The sequence below is a fragment of the Festucalex cinctus genome, chromosome 16 (genome assembly GCF_051991245.1).
Source record: "Festucalex cinctus isolate MCC-2025b chromosome 16, RoL_Fcin_1.0, whole genome shotgun sequence".
NCBI classification, from domain to species: Eukaryota; Metazoa; Chordata; class Actinopteri; order Syngnathiformes; family Syngnathidae; genus Festucalex; species Festucalex cinctus.
This window is the reverse complement of record NC_135426.1, coordinates 23,550,663-23,565,978: the sequence shown is the minus strand read 5'-3', so window position 1 is coordinate 23,565,978 and position 15,316 is coordinate 23,550,663. Positions and strand designations below refer to the sequence as shown.

The 15,316-nt window shown below is 42.5% G+C and overlaps 1 protein-coding gene and 1 long non-coding RNA gene across 2 annotated transcripts; one reads left to right on the top strand and one right to left on the bottom strand.

Moving 5' to 3' along the window:
• Nucleotides 1–413: 413 nt before the first annotated feature.
• On the bottom strand, nt 414–10,542 carry LOC144003915 (5,6-dihydroxyindole-2-carboxylic acid oxidase-like). The gene is made up of 7 exons (XM_077500634.1): nt 6,317–10,542; nt 4,617–4,939; nt 3,191–3,395; nt 2,955–3,122; nt 1,771–1,950; nt 1,560–1,706; nt 414–1,484 (listed from the first exon to the last, which is right to left on the bottom strand). Exons 1-7 carry the CDS (start codon nt 6,672–6,674, stop codon nt 1,294–1,296), a joined length of 1,572 nt encoding a protein of 523 aa, XP_077356760.1. The 5' UTR covers nt 6,675–10,542; the 3' UTR covers nt 414–1,293.
• Nucleotides 10,543–10,870: 328 nt separating this feature from the next.
• LOC144003920 (uncharacterized) lies at nt 10,871–11,862 on the top strand. Its single transcript, XR_013279126.1, has 2 exons — nt 10,871–11,190; nt 11,728–11,862. It is a non-coding gene; the product is annotated as an uncharacterized LOC144003920 (long non-coding RNA).
• The last annotated feature ends 3,454 nt before the right edge of the window (nt 11,863–15,316 follow it).

Sequence of the window (15,316 nt, the reverse complement as noted above, 5' to 3'; positions counted from 1 at the left end):
TAATTCGCTCAACACAACACAATTCCCATTATAGTGAGAAACAAACAAACTGTCATTAAATTAAATCATTTTTTTTCTTAAATTAAATTTAAAGTTTAGAATTGTAAAAAAAAAAAAAAAAAATCTAATATAAAAATAACTGTTAAATTATTGAATTGTAACGGACAGTGATTCTGCTGTACTGTTATGTAAATGGCCCCTGAAAAAAAAAAAATCTCAAATATATTGCTGAACAAATCATTTTCAATAAAACAAAGTTACATTGTATTTGAACATTTATTTAGTTTTAGTGTTATTGTAAACCTGCAGTCACGTCACTTCTTTTCTCTTCCTCTAAATGGCAAAAGGTGTGTGTTATATATATGTATTTTAAAAAATAAAAGGAAGACATCAACAAAATCAAGTCAAAAAGATCTGCTTAAAACATATTTTATTTCATATGTTTATATGTAAATTGGTCAACAAGCGTGAAGGACAACAGAAGAAAAAAAAAACGTATTTTTGTACTCAAGAGCTATTTGATATTTTAAATAATATTGAGGATATGAATCACTTTTACTACAGCTAGTTACATTTTGCCTCAGGACAACTAGAATATACACAACATTTTATGTTTCTGTATTTTAATGGTTGGGTAACAGCCTGCCTGGCACGTTGATGACATTTTCAAGTTGAAAAATCATGTTTAAACGCGACAAAATAAAATAAAAACAACAATTTAGCAGATCAAAAACAACTGAAGCCTAACAATTACATTACATTCCACTGTGCTGTAAACAAAGAAAGGACCTTGAATACGGCTTTTTTTTTTTTTTTTTTTTTTATGTTGTCCTGTAAAAGTGTACTTGCGGGGCTATGGCGCCCCCTCTGGGCTGAATGGCGTCATTACCAAAGTTTGACTACTTTTCGACAAATAAAAGCGGTAAAATCACATAAAATATCGTGTTGATTAGAAGCTATAGTACATGTCTTTCATTTCTTTTGACTTAGATTGTTGTTCTCTTTAAGTAGCATGTTAAGCAGTACAATATTTAAGACTAAAAAGCTTACAAAGGGTTGCTACGTTGTCACTTAACATGACAAATTAGTGATGTTGGCTTAATTTTGGTTATTTTATATACTGTAAGAGTAGATTTTTTCAGCGAATGTTTACTCAAGTAATTATTTTGAAGACTCCTTTTTAAATTTGACTGGTAAATCCTCAACTTTAGTTCTACAAAGGCAAAATTAATCCCCCCCCTGCATTCTGAAAGTTCCCAAATAGCCAAATGGTTGTCAAATAAGATTGCGAGCTCAGACAACCGACTGACTTTTGCCGTCGTCGTATCGCCGATACGGATCCCCGAGTAGCGGCTCGAATCCCTCCTCCATCTTGCGGGACCTGGCGCGCACCGCACAGGTGGTGGCCAGGAAGATGGCGCCCACGACCACCAGGGCGGCGATGATGCCCATCGTGATCATTTCAGTCATTGTGAATGGTTGACCTTGATAAGATGTTACGACAGTGTTCAGTGAGCTCCGTGTAATACCAAAAAAAATAAATCAAAATAAGTGCCTACCTGGCCATTCAGCTTCGTAAGAGTAGCCGAGGTTTTCGGGGGCGGTCACGAACATCTCAGCGTTGGTCACGGGAGGCCAGAAGGGAACCATGTTGTAGCCCCGGTTGTGGCCAATCGGGGCATTTTGGTCGGGATACGCGGCCGAACCTGCCAAGAAAAGTCCGACGTCGTGCTCGGTGCCGGCGAAGCATTTGGCGTGGCCAAAACGCACCTGGGCCGTGTCGCCGCAACCACTCGTCAAAGATGGCGTCCGTGTAGGTGTGGAGCAGGACGAAGATGGGGTCGTTGGGCGAAAGGTGGGTCTGGCCCCCGGTGCCGTTCAGGAACAGGTGGGCCAGGTTATGGAGGCTCCTGACTGCGGGGTCGTAGTTCCCCTGGGGGGCGCTATAGCCTGACGACATTGAAACTTTGAATCCCAAACTACTTCTGATGGTTACATTTGTGAAGACTCAAATTTTAGAACCAGTTATACGTTGAGGCACAGGAGTAGTCGTACCCGTGTTTGCCAAAAGGTGGCGCTACAACCCTCACAATGTGGAGCCCGCAAGCCAGGGGTGTCCAAACGTTTTCATTTGAGGGCCACATACAGAAAATCAGAAGGACGCAAGGGCCACATCATGTTATGAAGAGAAATTGTGTTTAATAATAAAAATTGTACACATAATTTATTTGTGCTTTTGCATATTTAGAAAAATGCTACAGTATATAAACCAATTTATTTGTAATATGGCAGTAGGGTTATTCTGGTTTTGGAATTTTTCATTTTAGTTTTTATTTTGTTTTGAGTTTTGTTTTTTTTAAATTTAGTTAGTTTTAATTAGTTTTCAGGGTGGTTCTGTTAGTTTTAGTTCTTTAATAAATGCTTAGTTTTAGTTTAGTTAGTTTCAGTATTAGTTTTAGTTTTTTTATGTGTATTACTTGTGCGGAATATTTTTTATTTTGTTAGTTTTATTTTAGTTAGTTTTGTAAACATAAAATGTAGTTTCAGTTAGTTTTCTTTTTTAAAAGCATCTTCGTTTTTTTATTTTATTTTGTTAACGAAATTAGTAGTTTTTTTATTTTATTTTAGTTTTTTCGTTAGTTTTAGTTCACTAAAATAACCTTTAATACTAATAGTGTTGTTTTTTTCGACACTCTCCCTTCTTACTTTGACCATCTCCAAATAATTTTGTTTTTATTTTATTTGAACTGAATCAAATGCCATTTTTTTTAGGCATATGTCTCGGGCCACTAAAAAGCGGACGGCGGGCCGCAAATGGCCCCCGGGGCCGTAGTTTGGACAGTTACGGCGTAAGCCAAAACAAAAGTCATTCAAGGCTTTCTCCACATTCCAGGAATGTTCTGGGTGCTGCCTTGGCCTTTCAAAACGGATGCAAATTCCGCCCGCAGGCTCACCTTCGATGGTGTTTCTGAAGCTTTCCGAGGAGGTGGAGTAGAACGGCGCCGTATCAAAAGTGGCGACTTGCAAACAGTCGGCCACATCCCGAGGCTCCGGGAGCCGCTGGACCATCGGCCTGTTGACGTTGCCCGCGGGGTTCCTTCTTATCGGCGCCGTCTCGGTGCCTGCAAGGAGACGGCGTACGAGCGGCGGGGCCTCGCGCTGGCGGTCGTGCGAGGGCCGACGGCCTTACTGTTGCAAACGGTTCCCAGCGTGTCGTAGTCGGCCACGCTCTCGCACACGACCCTCCAGCGGGAGAAGACGGAGTTGGGGCTGAGCGAGTCGGCGTCGAAGCTGCTCCGGGCTCCCATCAGGTCGTCGGTGCAGATGTCGCACGTGCTGCCGCCGATGGCGAAGTTCCAGTAGGGCAGCGCGAACGTGGGCTCTTGCAGCATGTCCTGGTCGGTTTGCACCGAATGGAAAGCAAGAGAATGGCTCAAGAGATTGGATGGAAATGCTGTACAACAGGGGTGTCCAAACTACGGCCCCGGGGGGCCATTTGCGGCCCGCCGTCCATTTTTCAGTGGCCCGCGACATATGCTAAAAATGGCATTTGACTCCGTTCAAATAAAATAAACAAAAGAAAAATGTTTGGAGATGGTCGTTATTTGAGTTAACAAAAATTAACGAAATGAACTAAAATTCAAAAAACAATTTGGTTAACGAAATAAAATAAAAAGAAACATGCTTGTTAAAAACAAGCATTTCTGAAACTACATTTTATGTTTACAAAACTAACTATAACTAAACTAACTATAATAATTATAGCAAAAATGTCCTTCGTTTTAGTCTATGGTAATTAATTTAATGCATGAGCCTTTGGGGATGATTTTAAATGTGAGTTTTAGTAGATTTATTTTGATATCGACCGGAATAATGATGTTTGAAAGTAATGTCACACAGAAGTGACGTCATCTAGCAGCAGGCAATAGCAAAGCACCAAAAGATGACATCACTCCCATGCTGTTTTTGAAATATTGAGCACAAGTAATAGACATTAAAAAAAGAAAAAAAAAAGACTAATGCTAAAACTGAAACTAACAAACTAAACTAAAACTAAGCATTTTTTAAAGAACTAAACTAACAGAACCACCATGAAAAACTAAATAAAACGAAAAATTCCAAAACTATAATAACCCTACTGCCATATTACAAATAAATTGGTTTACATACTAGCATTTTTCTAAATATGCAAAAGCACAAATAAATTATTTGTACAATTTTGAGGACTAAACACAATTTCCCTTCATAACGTTATGTGGCCCTTGCGTCCTTCTGATTTTCTGGATGTGGCCCTCAAATGAAAAAGTTTGGACACCCCCGCTGAACACGCTAGATTAGTCGACAAAACATTTCTTTCTGACGCAGATTATGATTGCAGTAAAGCGCCATCTTTTTCTTTGCTGCAGCCTCTATACGATTAGTTGATACCGAGTAAAAAGATATCAGCTCGATAGCGGTTTTGGGAGAACTGCCACATCCGAGAAAGCCTTTCATTAGAAACCACAGTGTCTAATTGATTTTTAAAACCAAGCCATGAAATTTCAAATTTCCCTGGTTGGTGAAACTCAATTTTCCCAAACAAAAACAACGCATGCTAATGTGGCCCTTTGGCATACTTGCATGTCTCGCTCCAGTTGGAGCAGGTGGTACCGGTGCCATGTGACGAACCCGGGACCCTCGTGGGAGAAATCCACCCCTCCGAAACTGGGCTGGCCGGGGCCCAGGAAGGTCTTGCCGACGGAGTAGTAATGGCTCCACACGAAGTAGTTGTAGATGGAGACGTTCTGGAAGAGCGTGCTGTTGCCGTCGGGCCCGAGGATCTCGGCGCGGCGCCGGGTGGCGATCACCAGGTCCGGGTGCAGCGCGCGCTTGGCCCGGTCCAGCGCGTTGACGAAGGCCCGTTTCTCGGCGGCGCTGAGCTGCATCACGTTTCGCCGCACTGGAGGATTAGCCGGGAATGAAGTCTGTCAGTCGTGAGTGATTCTCTTTAACGCATTTGCTCCCAAAAACGTATAAATACGTTCTATTTTAAATATTACCATGCTACCAAAGATGTACACGTTTTTATGCTTTTTTTTTAATGCTACAGCATGCAGAAGGCTTTGATGCTGAACTGAAGAGAATGCTTGAAGCAATGGTACAAAAAAAGACCAGAAGGTGGCAGCAGAGTATAAGAGATCAAGTTGCAAAAGGCTCTTTTCCCAACAGTTTTAAACAGATGTGTGAATAATGATGAAAGCTAGCTATATTCTAATGCCAATTGCTGCAAAATGGATACAGATGGAAATATACTTTATTTTTTTCATCTTTCTTTTGATCTGTTCCATGTTTTTATAGCAATATAGAACACCATATTCTGTGGGCCTTGCAAAATCAGTCAAAATCCAGTAAAACAGCCGGGAGCTAAGGAGGTTGCTTCAGTGAAAATGGCTGGGAGAGAATGAGTTAAAGGGATACTTGACTCATTGAGCCATTTTCCGCAGTAAAAAGGTAATATTTTATAACTTCATTATTTTTCATGTATATTTAATACCTTTAAAAGCACATTTCCCCACTTGCCGACGGAGCTGAGGAAATAGGTAGCGACCAATCACGGCTCACCTGTTTTTCTGGGTTTGGTCGGCAAACTAAGCCATGATTGGTCGTTACCTGTCTCTTCAGTACAGGTGATGTCGTCTTCAGTCGACAGGAAGTAACAAAATTAATTTATCAAGGTATTGTTCATGAAAATAATGACTTTATCACAGTAATTATAGACCAGGGGTGTCCAAACTTTTTCCTCTGAGGGCCACATACAGAAAAATAGAAAGCTGCAAGGGCCACTTTGATTTTTTTTCTTCTAAAGTTATTTATTAACACATTCATTACCAGGCCAGCAAAAAAAGGCATCATTTGACGTCTTTTTCCGTCAATGGCAGTGAAGGAGTTTTTGTAGTAGTATTTGCTGCGGGCTGCCAAAAGATGTATGCCGGGCCGTAAATGGCCCCCGGGCTGTAGTTTGGACACCACTGTTATAGACAAACTGTTGAAAATGACTCAACGAGTCAAGTATCCCTTTAAAATTGCCCGACTGAATGTCAATTTTGTATTCTTCTCATGCCTTATTGACAGTTTCTGATCGTAAAATAGGCACAAGAGGCTGTCGTGGGGACCTTCAAATAAAGCCAGAATATATCGGCCAGATACCGATGGTATATCGGCATGCTACTCAAAAGCAAACCTTTAAAATATTTTGCAAAACAGACTTGATTTCTTTTCCATCCGTCCATAGTTCGATTACGCAGGTGTACCTAAAGCGTCCATGCGGCAAACTCACCCACAGAAACTCTCTGGTCACAGTCGGCTCCGGCCCAACCGTGTCTGCATCGGCCACAGTTGTAGCCGCTGAAATTGCCGCTGCAGCGGCACGTCCGGTTGAAGAAGCGGACGGGCCATCGCTCTCGGTCGTCCCGTCCGTCGTGAGGGTACTGGGGGCCGTGGGGGCGCGCGTCCGCCGAGACGGACGCGCACTGGCCGCGCCCGGCGCCGGAGCCGCACGGGCCGGCGTCGAGGCCCGGCGGGGACGGGCAGCACTGTCCGCTCCGGAGGCCCTCGGGGGTCACGCACTCTCTGGGGAACTGGGCCCTCGCCGCAAGCGAGCCCAGCACGACCAGTAAACAGCAGCACCGCCACATTGCGCCCGAATGCTCCCGAGTTCTTTTTTTTTTTTTGGCTCCCCGTACAAGTCAAGCGGCTTTAAATAGCAGATTAGCGCATGACTACCCGGATTTTTGGTGCCCCCAGCCCGCGTGATCCAATCACACACACGCGCTCACATCGGATGGAACTTCTTCAAATTCCTCTACTTGGGGGGGTTTGAGGCGTGATGATGCAGTGAAAGGAAAAAGTTACAAAGATGCATTCAAGGGTCCAATATCTCAAATGCTTTTTTGCAACAGCAAGCCGAAAGTAGGCCTGCAGCAGCAGGGGTGTCCAAACTTTTTCATTTGAGGGCCACATCCAGAAAATCAGAAGGACGCAAGGGCCACATCATGTTATGAAGAGAAATTGTACAAATAATGTATTTGTTCTTTTGCATATTTAGAAAAATGCTCCAGTATATGAACCAATTTATTTGTTAATATGGCAGTAGGGTTATTATAATTTTGGAATTTGTCATTTTAGTTTTTATTCCGTTTTTTTTTTTTTTTAATTTAGTTAGTTTTAATTAGTTTTCAGGGCGGTTAGTTTTAGGTTTTTTTTTTTGGGGGGGGAACAATATTTAAAAAACACCATGGGCGTGATGTCATTATTCCGGTTTATATCAAATTAAATCTACTAAAAATCACATTTAAAGTCATCCCCAAAGGTTCATGCATTCAATTAATTGGAATTGGAATAAAAAGAGACTAGAAACCGTCATAAGAAACACTGCAAATAATTCAAGCTGTGCCGTTTTTGTTTTTTGTTTTTTTGTTTTTCCTTTTCAACAATCAAAGGCAAGGATTATCCACAAAGGCCGAGTCACATGGTCTCACATGACCACCCCCCTCGCCGCCTCAGGTTTCTTTTTGCGCACATGAACAGGCCAAAGCACATGTGATGAAAGTGTGGATGGCCAAGAGCTCGTCACAGGACGAGAGGGAGGGAAACCAGAAAGAATCAAACATCCAAATTGTCAAATCATAGAATTGGTAACATAACTTGGTAAATAAACTTTTTTTTTTTTTAATGTAATTTATTTATATGAAATAAAATGGATGGATGAATGACAAAACACTTGAAATCTTCCAACACTTTCGAGAATATGAGAGGATTATCTGCCTTAGACAAGTGGGAAGGAATTATGAACAATTTGAACAATAGCAAATCAGTGAGAAAGCAAGAGGGTGTCAACACTTATGCAACCCACATGATCTCATGTGTTTATATTTTTTCAATTGAGGTGCAGGTCACATTCATGATGGTTGCTGTATTTATTTATTTATTTTTAATCACCCACACATGCCTTATATTTTATTGCAAGTACATTTTTTTTTTTAAAATTTTTTAATTATTCTACATGCACCTCATTTTTTTTGGACAGCAGCATTGTATTTCTTTTGTATTTAATTTAACATTTTATGCAGGGCGACCCATAAAACCTGAATTGATTTAGCATGTATTGTGTTATGATGACCAGCAGAGGGCAGTGATGCCTTTCAATTTTTTTTTTGCTCCCCATATGCATTACAGTTCATTGAGAAATTTGCATATTACCTATAATTAGGCAACCAGTTGAGTTGACCTACATCATGGGAAGTGGAGTGGGGGGGGGGTGTTTAAAAAGTGTTCCTCCCACCAATATGCCCACAATTGCACCTGCGCGTCACGGTAACGTGTGCTCACACCGACTCAACTTTGCCTAATTGGCGCATGCGCGACATCTCTGGTGGAGGAAATTAATTGGCTCCTCAATATAGACGGGCATTGATCTGTGCGCGGCGCCGCGTCTGCGTTCCGGATGGGAATCTTTGATAAGACTCCCGTCCTGAGAACACAAAAGGAACGCCAAAGCTCCTCGGCGCTAACGATGTCACCGCAACGTTAGCAGGACTTCTTTCATGGAAGACTTTTTTTTTTTTTTTTTACCCCTCGAGGCGCTTGCTTAAAATAGGTGACGCGTTCCCCTAATGAGAACTTGTACAGTAAACAACTGCTTACATTGGAGCCTCAGCAGCCCTTTTAGGCAACTAACTAGTCAGGCCGACATTCCTTCACTACACAACATTGATTTTACTTGACATATTTTGCTCATTGTTTTCCTCACGACTTTACCTGAACCGTGTCTTACTTTTATTTATTTGATTCAATTCCCACCGCAACCCTTTTAGGCACCAAATTAGTTGGGCCGACAGTTTTTCATTTGTTTTACTTGACAAATTTTACTTTTCACTGTTGAAAGCATTTACAGAACAAAAGAAACCCTTCGAGGCAGCTAACTCATCAAGCCTACATTCCAGTTTGCCCTTTTACTTATTTTGTTCATGAATTTCCTATGGAAAGCCACTTAGTTGGGCCTAACATCCTTTCAAGACCCTGACTACACCTGAATCTTGTTTACTTGTTTAATGACACTCAGTTTCTACAGCAACCCTTTCAGGTAGCTAGCTAGCTTAATCGGGCCTGGGGTGTAATCCACAAAGCAGGTTGAACAAACTGTGAGATTAACCCCTGAACAACGAGTTGACATCCCCTCCGAAAGGAAACTCTGCGTTTTCGGTTCGAGTCCAGCTGATTCCAGTGAGTCATATCAACTCACTCCCAGAGTTAATAGACCGCCTCAACGGAGCCCCGATTCGTCGAGTCACCATGGCAACGGGGAAGCCGAGCGGGCGCCACCCTCTGCTTCCGTGTGGCTTCTTTAATTTTTTGTTTTTTTTGCCCCTTTCAACCGAAAATCTTAACGCAAACGGGGCCGGGCAAATTTTCCGGCTGCGTGACTAATGTTAAGTTAACAAACTAATGCTAGCTTAGCATGCTAATGTTAAGTTAACATGCTAATAATGCCAAGTCAGCATGCTACCACTAATGTTAAGTCAGAATGCTAATGCTAGCTTAGCATGCTAATGCTAATGTTAAATTAGCACACTAATGCTAAATTAGCATATTAATGCTAGTGCTAGCTTAACATGCTTATGCTAAGTTAACATGCTAATCCTAATGTTAAGTTATGCTATTACTAATGCTAAGTTAACTTAGTATGCTAATGCTAGCTTGGCATGCTAATATTAAATTAGCATGCTAATAATGCCAAGTCAGCATGCTACCTCTAATGTTAAGTCAGCATGCTAATGCTATCTTAGCATGTTAATGCTAATGCTAAATTAACACACTAATGCTAAGTTAGCATCCATCCATCCATCCATTTTCTTGACCGCTTATTCCTCACAAGGGTCGCGGGGGCTGCTGGCGCCTATCTCAGCTGGCTCTGGGCAGTAGGCGGGGGACACCCTGGACTGGTTGCCAACCAATCGCAGGCTAAGTTAGCATATTAATGCTAATGCTAGCTTAACATGCTAATGCTAAGTTAGCATGCTAATCCTAATGTTAAGTTATCATGCTATTACTAATGCTAAGTTAACTTAGCATGCTAATGCTAGCTTAGCATACTAATGCCAAGTCAGCATGCTACCGCTAATGTTAAGTCAGCATGCTAATGCTAGCTTATCATGCTAATGCTAATGTTAAATTAGCACACTAATGCTAAGTTAGCATATTAATGTTAATGCTAGCTTAACATGCTAATGCTAAGTTAGCATGCTAATCCTAATGTTAAGTTATCATGCTATTACTAATGCTAAGTTAGCTTAGCATGCTAATGCTAGCTTGCTGACTGATTTAGAGGTAAAGTACACCAACATTTGGCAAACTTTTCAGTGCATTCGGCGGAAATTTTTCTAGGTCCTTGAAAATGTTCAAGACCTATTTTTCTATCCAACAAATTTCATTTTACTTACACTTTACTTGCACATTCAATTGCTACAGAAGCCCTTTTAGGCAGAAACTAGTCACAGACCCGTTCATTTCACCTTCCCAAAGAAATCATATCCGATGACAAAGAAAGCAGTAATACTCCACGAACGAGGTCGGCAGCGGGGGAGAGGAAGGCATCTCATCTCAGACCCGTCGATTGTTTCCGCTGACTTGTGCATAAGTGACAGGCCGCACTGTGGATGGATGCTTGCATGGCTAATGCGCTGGCTCAGCATGAGCACCGGCTAAGTAGCGGCAACAAGAGATCGGGGCAAGGGTGCGCTTCTTTTCCCTCTCGCCGCTTCCCTACCGAAAGGGACGTGGCACTCCACTTGCGTATTTAATACGTTCATAATCATAATCATAATCTGCCGACCCATATACACTTTATAATTTGGGTGAGGATTCGGAGGAGACAATAGTCTGACTCCCATTAGGAACGCTTGCGTAACAAACGGTGATAAATTATGCAAGCCACTCCACTTGTTATCCATTTTTAAAGCGTACCCTCTTTTGAAGCAACTACAATTGGACATTTACGCCGTGACGTCGGCTCTTGTGAGGACCGAACTTTGTTTCAAAAGGAAATGTGATGTGACAAGCGAGCGCTAAAGTATTCAAGCTGTCGGGAGGCCCGTGTGACGTCATCAAATGGCGTCAATGCCGAGCCGCCGTCGTCCCCGCGGGGCATGTTTGGTAACTGATTATAAAATGATGAAAATGATGAATTATCTTGCACATCCAGCCATTATTATTTGATTTATCGTTTCATGTTCATTTTTGTTTTAATTAAACACATTTTTGGAATTAATTATACATTTAAAATAATAATAATAATAATTGAAGTCAAACATTTTTGTGACATTTTAAGATCATTTTCTAGGATTAAGATATACTGTTGAGCTTCCAAAAGTCAACAAAAGGCACGTAGACAGTCGAAATGAACCCTGACATCAATGGCATTCGACTATGTAGTCAATTTTGTAATTTGGTCTTTTTATTTTGACATATTTGTGTGAGTTTCTCTTGTATGCTTTCATATTATTTACTGTTTTGAAAAACAGTGATAAGTAGAGTGTCAATAGAACTATAAAATCATTGGCATGCGACTTTGTCACAATATTGCCAAATTAGTAATTGTTATCATTTTTTTTTCAAAGATTTTGCTTCATAATTTTTTTAAAGAGTTTATTCTCACAATATTCTGACATTTTTTTTTTTTTTTTTTTGCAGGTGGCCCAATTCTGGCACCCTTCTCTGCGTTCCGGGAGCACGAATGCACAGCTCGTGCAAGCGAGTTTTAAGGGAGGAAGTCCTCCATCTTACCGTCATGCCCTTAAGCCTAATTAAATATTAAACCTTTTATTGGATCCCGCGGAGGTATTTGTAAATACATTTCATGCCAGGAGAAGCACCGAAGCTTCCAAATTCGCCTCCTGACACAAAGTTGAGGTTATTGCCATCGCACGCCCTCCAGCTCCAGCACCCTCCAGTCCATTTAGGAGCATTTAGAATGATGAAAGACAAAAGGAATTGCTGGAGAAAAGCTTCCAGGGGAAGGAAGCAAAAGTCAGGCCAGTAATAAAACTATTCCTCGACAGGATTGGACATGTTAATGCGAGATTTAACGACACAGGGCGAGTGACAAAAAAAAAAAAAAAAAAAAAAAAAAAAAAACAACGAAAAAAAGCAGGAGACCATTTTAGTTGAGTTCTTGACAAAAAAAAAGAAAAAAAAAGAGGAATGAACAGAACTGTAGGAAGCAGGTTTAAAGTGTGGAAAACAACATGATTGAGGTCGATGCGGCGCAATTTGTTGTTAATTCTTTCAACTGATTATTGGCATAAAAAAGAAAATGTTCTAAAGGGAAATAATAGTTTTTATCTATCTATCTAACTATCCATCTATCTACCTGTCTGTCTGTCTGTCTACCTGTCTGTCTGTCTATCCGCCCATCCATCTATCTATCTACCTGTCTGTCTGTCTGTCTGTCTGTCTATCCGCCCATCCATCTATCTATCTATCTATCTATCTATCTGTCCGTCCGTCCGTCAATCCATCCATCCATCCATCCACCTGTCTGTCTATCCGTCCATCCGTCTATCTATCTATCTGTCCGTCCATCCATCCATCTATCTATCTATCTATCTATCTATCTATCTATCTATCTATCCATCCATCTATCTATCTATCCATCTATCTATCTATCTATCTATCTGGCTGTCCGTCCGTCCGTCCGTCAATCCATCCATCCATCCACCTGTCTGTCTATCCGTCCATCCGTCTATCTATCTATCTGTCCGTCCGTCCATCCATCCATCCATCTATCTATCTATCTATCTATCCATCTATCTATCTATCTATCTATCTGGCTGTCCGTCCGTCCGTCAATCCATCCATCCATCCACCTGTCTGTCTATCCGTCCATCCGTCTATCTATCTATCTGTCCGTCCGTCCATCCATCCATCCATCCATCTATCTATCTATCTATCCATCTATCTATCTATCTATCTATCTGGCTGTCCGTCCGTCCGTCCGTCAATCCATCCATCCATCCACCTGTCTGTCTATCCGTCCATCCGTCTATCTATCTGTCCGTCCGTCCATCCATCCATCCATCCATCCATCTATCTATCTATCTATCTATCTATCTATCTATCCATCCTCTGCAGTATTGGCCGAGGCCACTAGGTGACGCTAGGTTGTAAACAACATGGCGGAAGCTCGTCCGGGCTCGCCGGCCGAGGCACCTCAATTGATGGCCTCGCCCGACTCGTGCGGATAAATCAGAATTAGCCGCCATCAATACAGCCGCGGGGCTGTCGGGTCATAACCCCAGTCGGAATAAATAGAGGAGCATGTTGTAAAACACACAATATCGCCTTCACTTTGCTCCATCCACATTTCCCAGGTGGAAATGGCCGCTGCGGTGCTTGAAAGCTACCAGCTGATGGCGCACTTTCACCAGAATCTTTGGACCTGCGTGTGCACTCGCGCTATGAGGTGGATTTCATTTGGGGAGGGCAGATGCCAATTAGTTGTATTTGTCAGATCGTATTTGTATTGTATTTCTGTGTTTATGACACACGTCTGCTCCCTCTTTGCTATTAGTTTCATGACTTGACATGTTATATAACGGCCACTTGTGAGCGACGATAAGACAAACAAGGTTCACATCACAGTCCGTTTTTCCAGCATGTCATTGTAATATTTAGCCCAGAAAATAGAACCAGATTCTGGAAAAAAAAAAAAAAAAAAAAAAAAAGACTGTATTCATGCAAGGATAACAGATTTATGTCAGAGCCTTTAACAGTCCCAAAGTTAACGTAAGAGATGAGTGCCTGGTTTATGATTTATAGGTGCACCGGTCCCCACATGTATAGTAGGCGTGCCCGTATTTAAATGCTATGACAATAAAGCGCAAATCATTTTGCGGCTCCCAAAGCTCAAGCAAAGTGCCGGAGGACCGACGCTGGAAAAACATCCCACGAGGCGTCCCGTGCACATTTGCAGATGAAGGCCCGAGCCGGTCATCAATCACGAGAACGCCTCCTTCTGGTCAAATCAAGCGCACCCTGCCGAGAACAGAACGCCGGTGCCAAAGCGGAGGCGAGGGCGTTTGCTCGCTGATGAGCACGAGGGGCATGTCGAGGCGCTTTGCGACATCCAAGCGCACTCATCTCGAAGCAGACGGATGGGAAAGGCTTCCCCACAGCAACCGGGATCCGTTTTTTTTTTATTTCTTGAATTTCAGACAACTTGAAATGACCGAAACTAGCAATTCCACTGAGGTCAAGGTCAGCTATTCCGCAGGAGAGGAATCCGAGTTTTATAACCGTATCTGAGCAGCAGGATTCAGCGAAGTACCGAAGTGTAGCCCACGTGCGTAATTGGCCTCCTGGCATATTCACACGCAGCGGCGCCATTAAAAAGGCCTTTGAAGCATCCAGGCGAAGAACAGAGATGCGATGATGATCGCGAATTTCATCCGTTCTTCGCGCCCCGCAGCGTTATTGACGGGCCAGATATGCCAAAATGAGCCGTCGTGATGCGGACCGATACGGACGGCCTCGGTTCCTTTCAAGGTGCGTTTATCTTCAAATAGACAGACGGGATTGGAAAGTACAAACGGTCGCATTTTGGCTGAGTAACACGACGCCGGGTTGTTTCAAGCAAGGGCAGATCGCTCTGTGCTGTTTCAACCGATGGCCCTTTTCTACCAAGCGAGTCGAGAATAATAATCAAGCGCGGAACTCCGCTAAGGCCAAAAAACACCAAAACAGCAAAGTCAAGGGGAGCGGCAAAAACTAAAAATAACCCAAAAAAAGGTTGTTGCTCAACATGTTATTTATCCATCCATCCATCCATCCATTTTCTTGACTGCTTATTCCTCACTAGGGTTGCTGGCGCCTATCTCAGCTGGCGGGGGACACCCTGGACTGGTCGCCAGACCAATCGCAGGGCACACAGAGACGAACAACCATCCGCACTCACAAGCACACCTCGGAACAATTCGGAGCGTCCAATTAACCTGCCATGCACGTCGTTGGAATGTGGGAGGAGACCGGAGTACCCGGAGAAAACCCACGCGGGCACGGGGAGAACATGCAAACTCCACCCAGGTAGGCCGGAGCCTGGACTCGAACCCGAGTCCTCAGAACTGGGAGGCGGACGTGCTAACCACTCATGTTATTTATATGTATGTAATTTATTGATTTTTATTTTATTGTATTTTCAGAAAAAAAAGGGTAATCGTTACTTTTGACGTAATGTTGGGCCGAGCGCCGAATAGAACCACGAGATCACAATAGGCATTGTCAG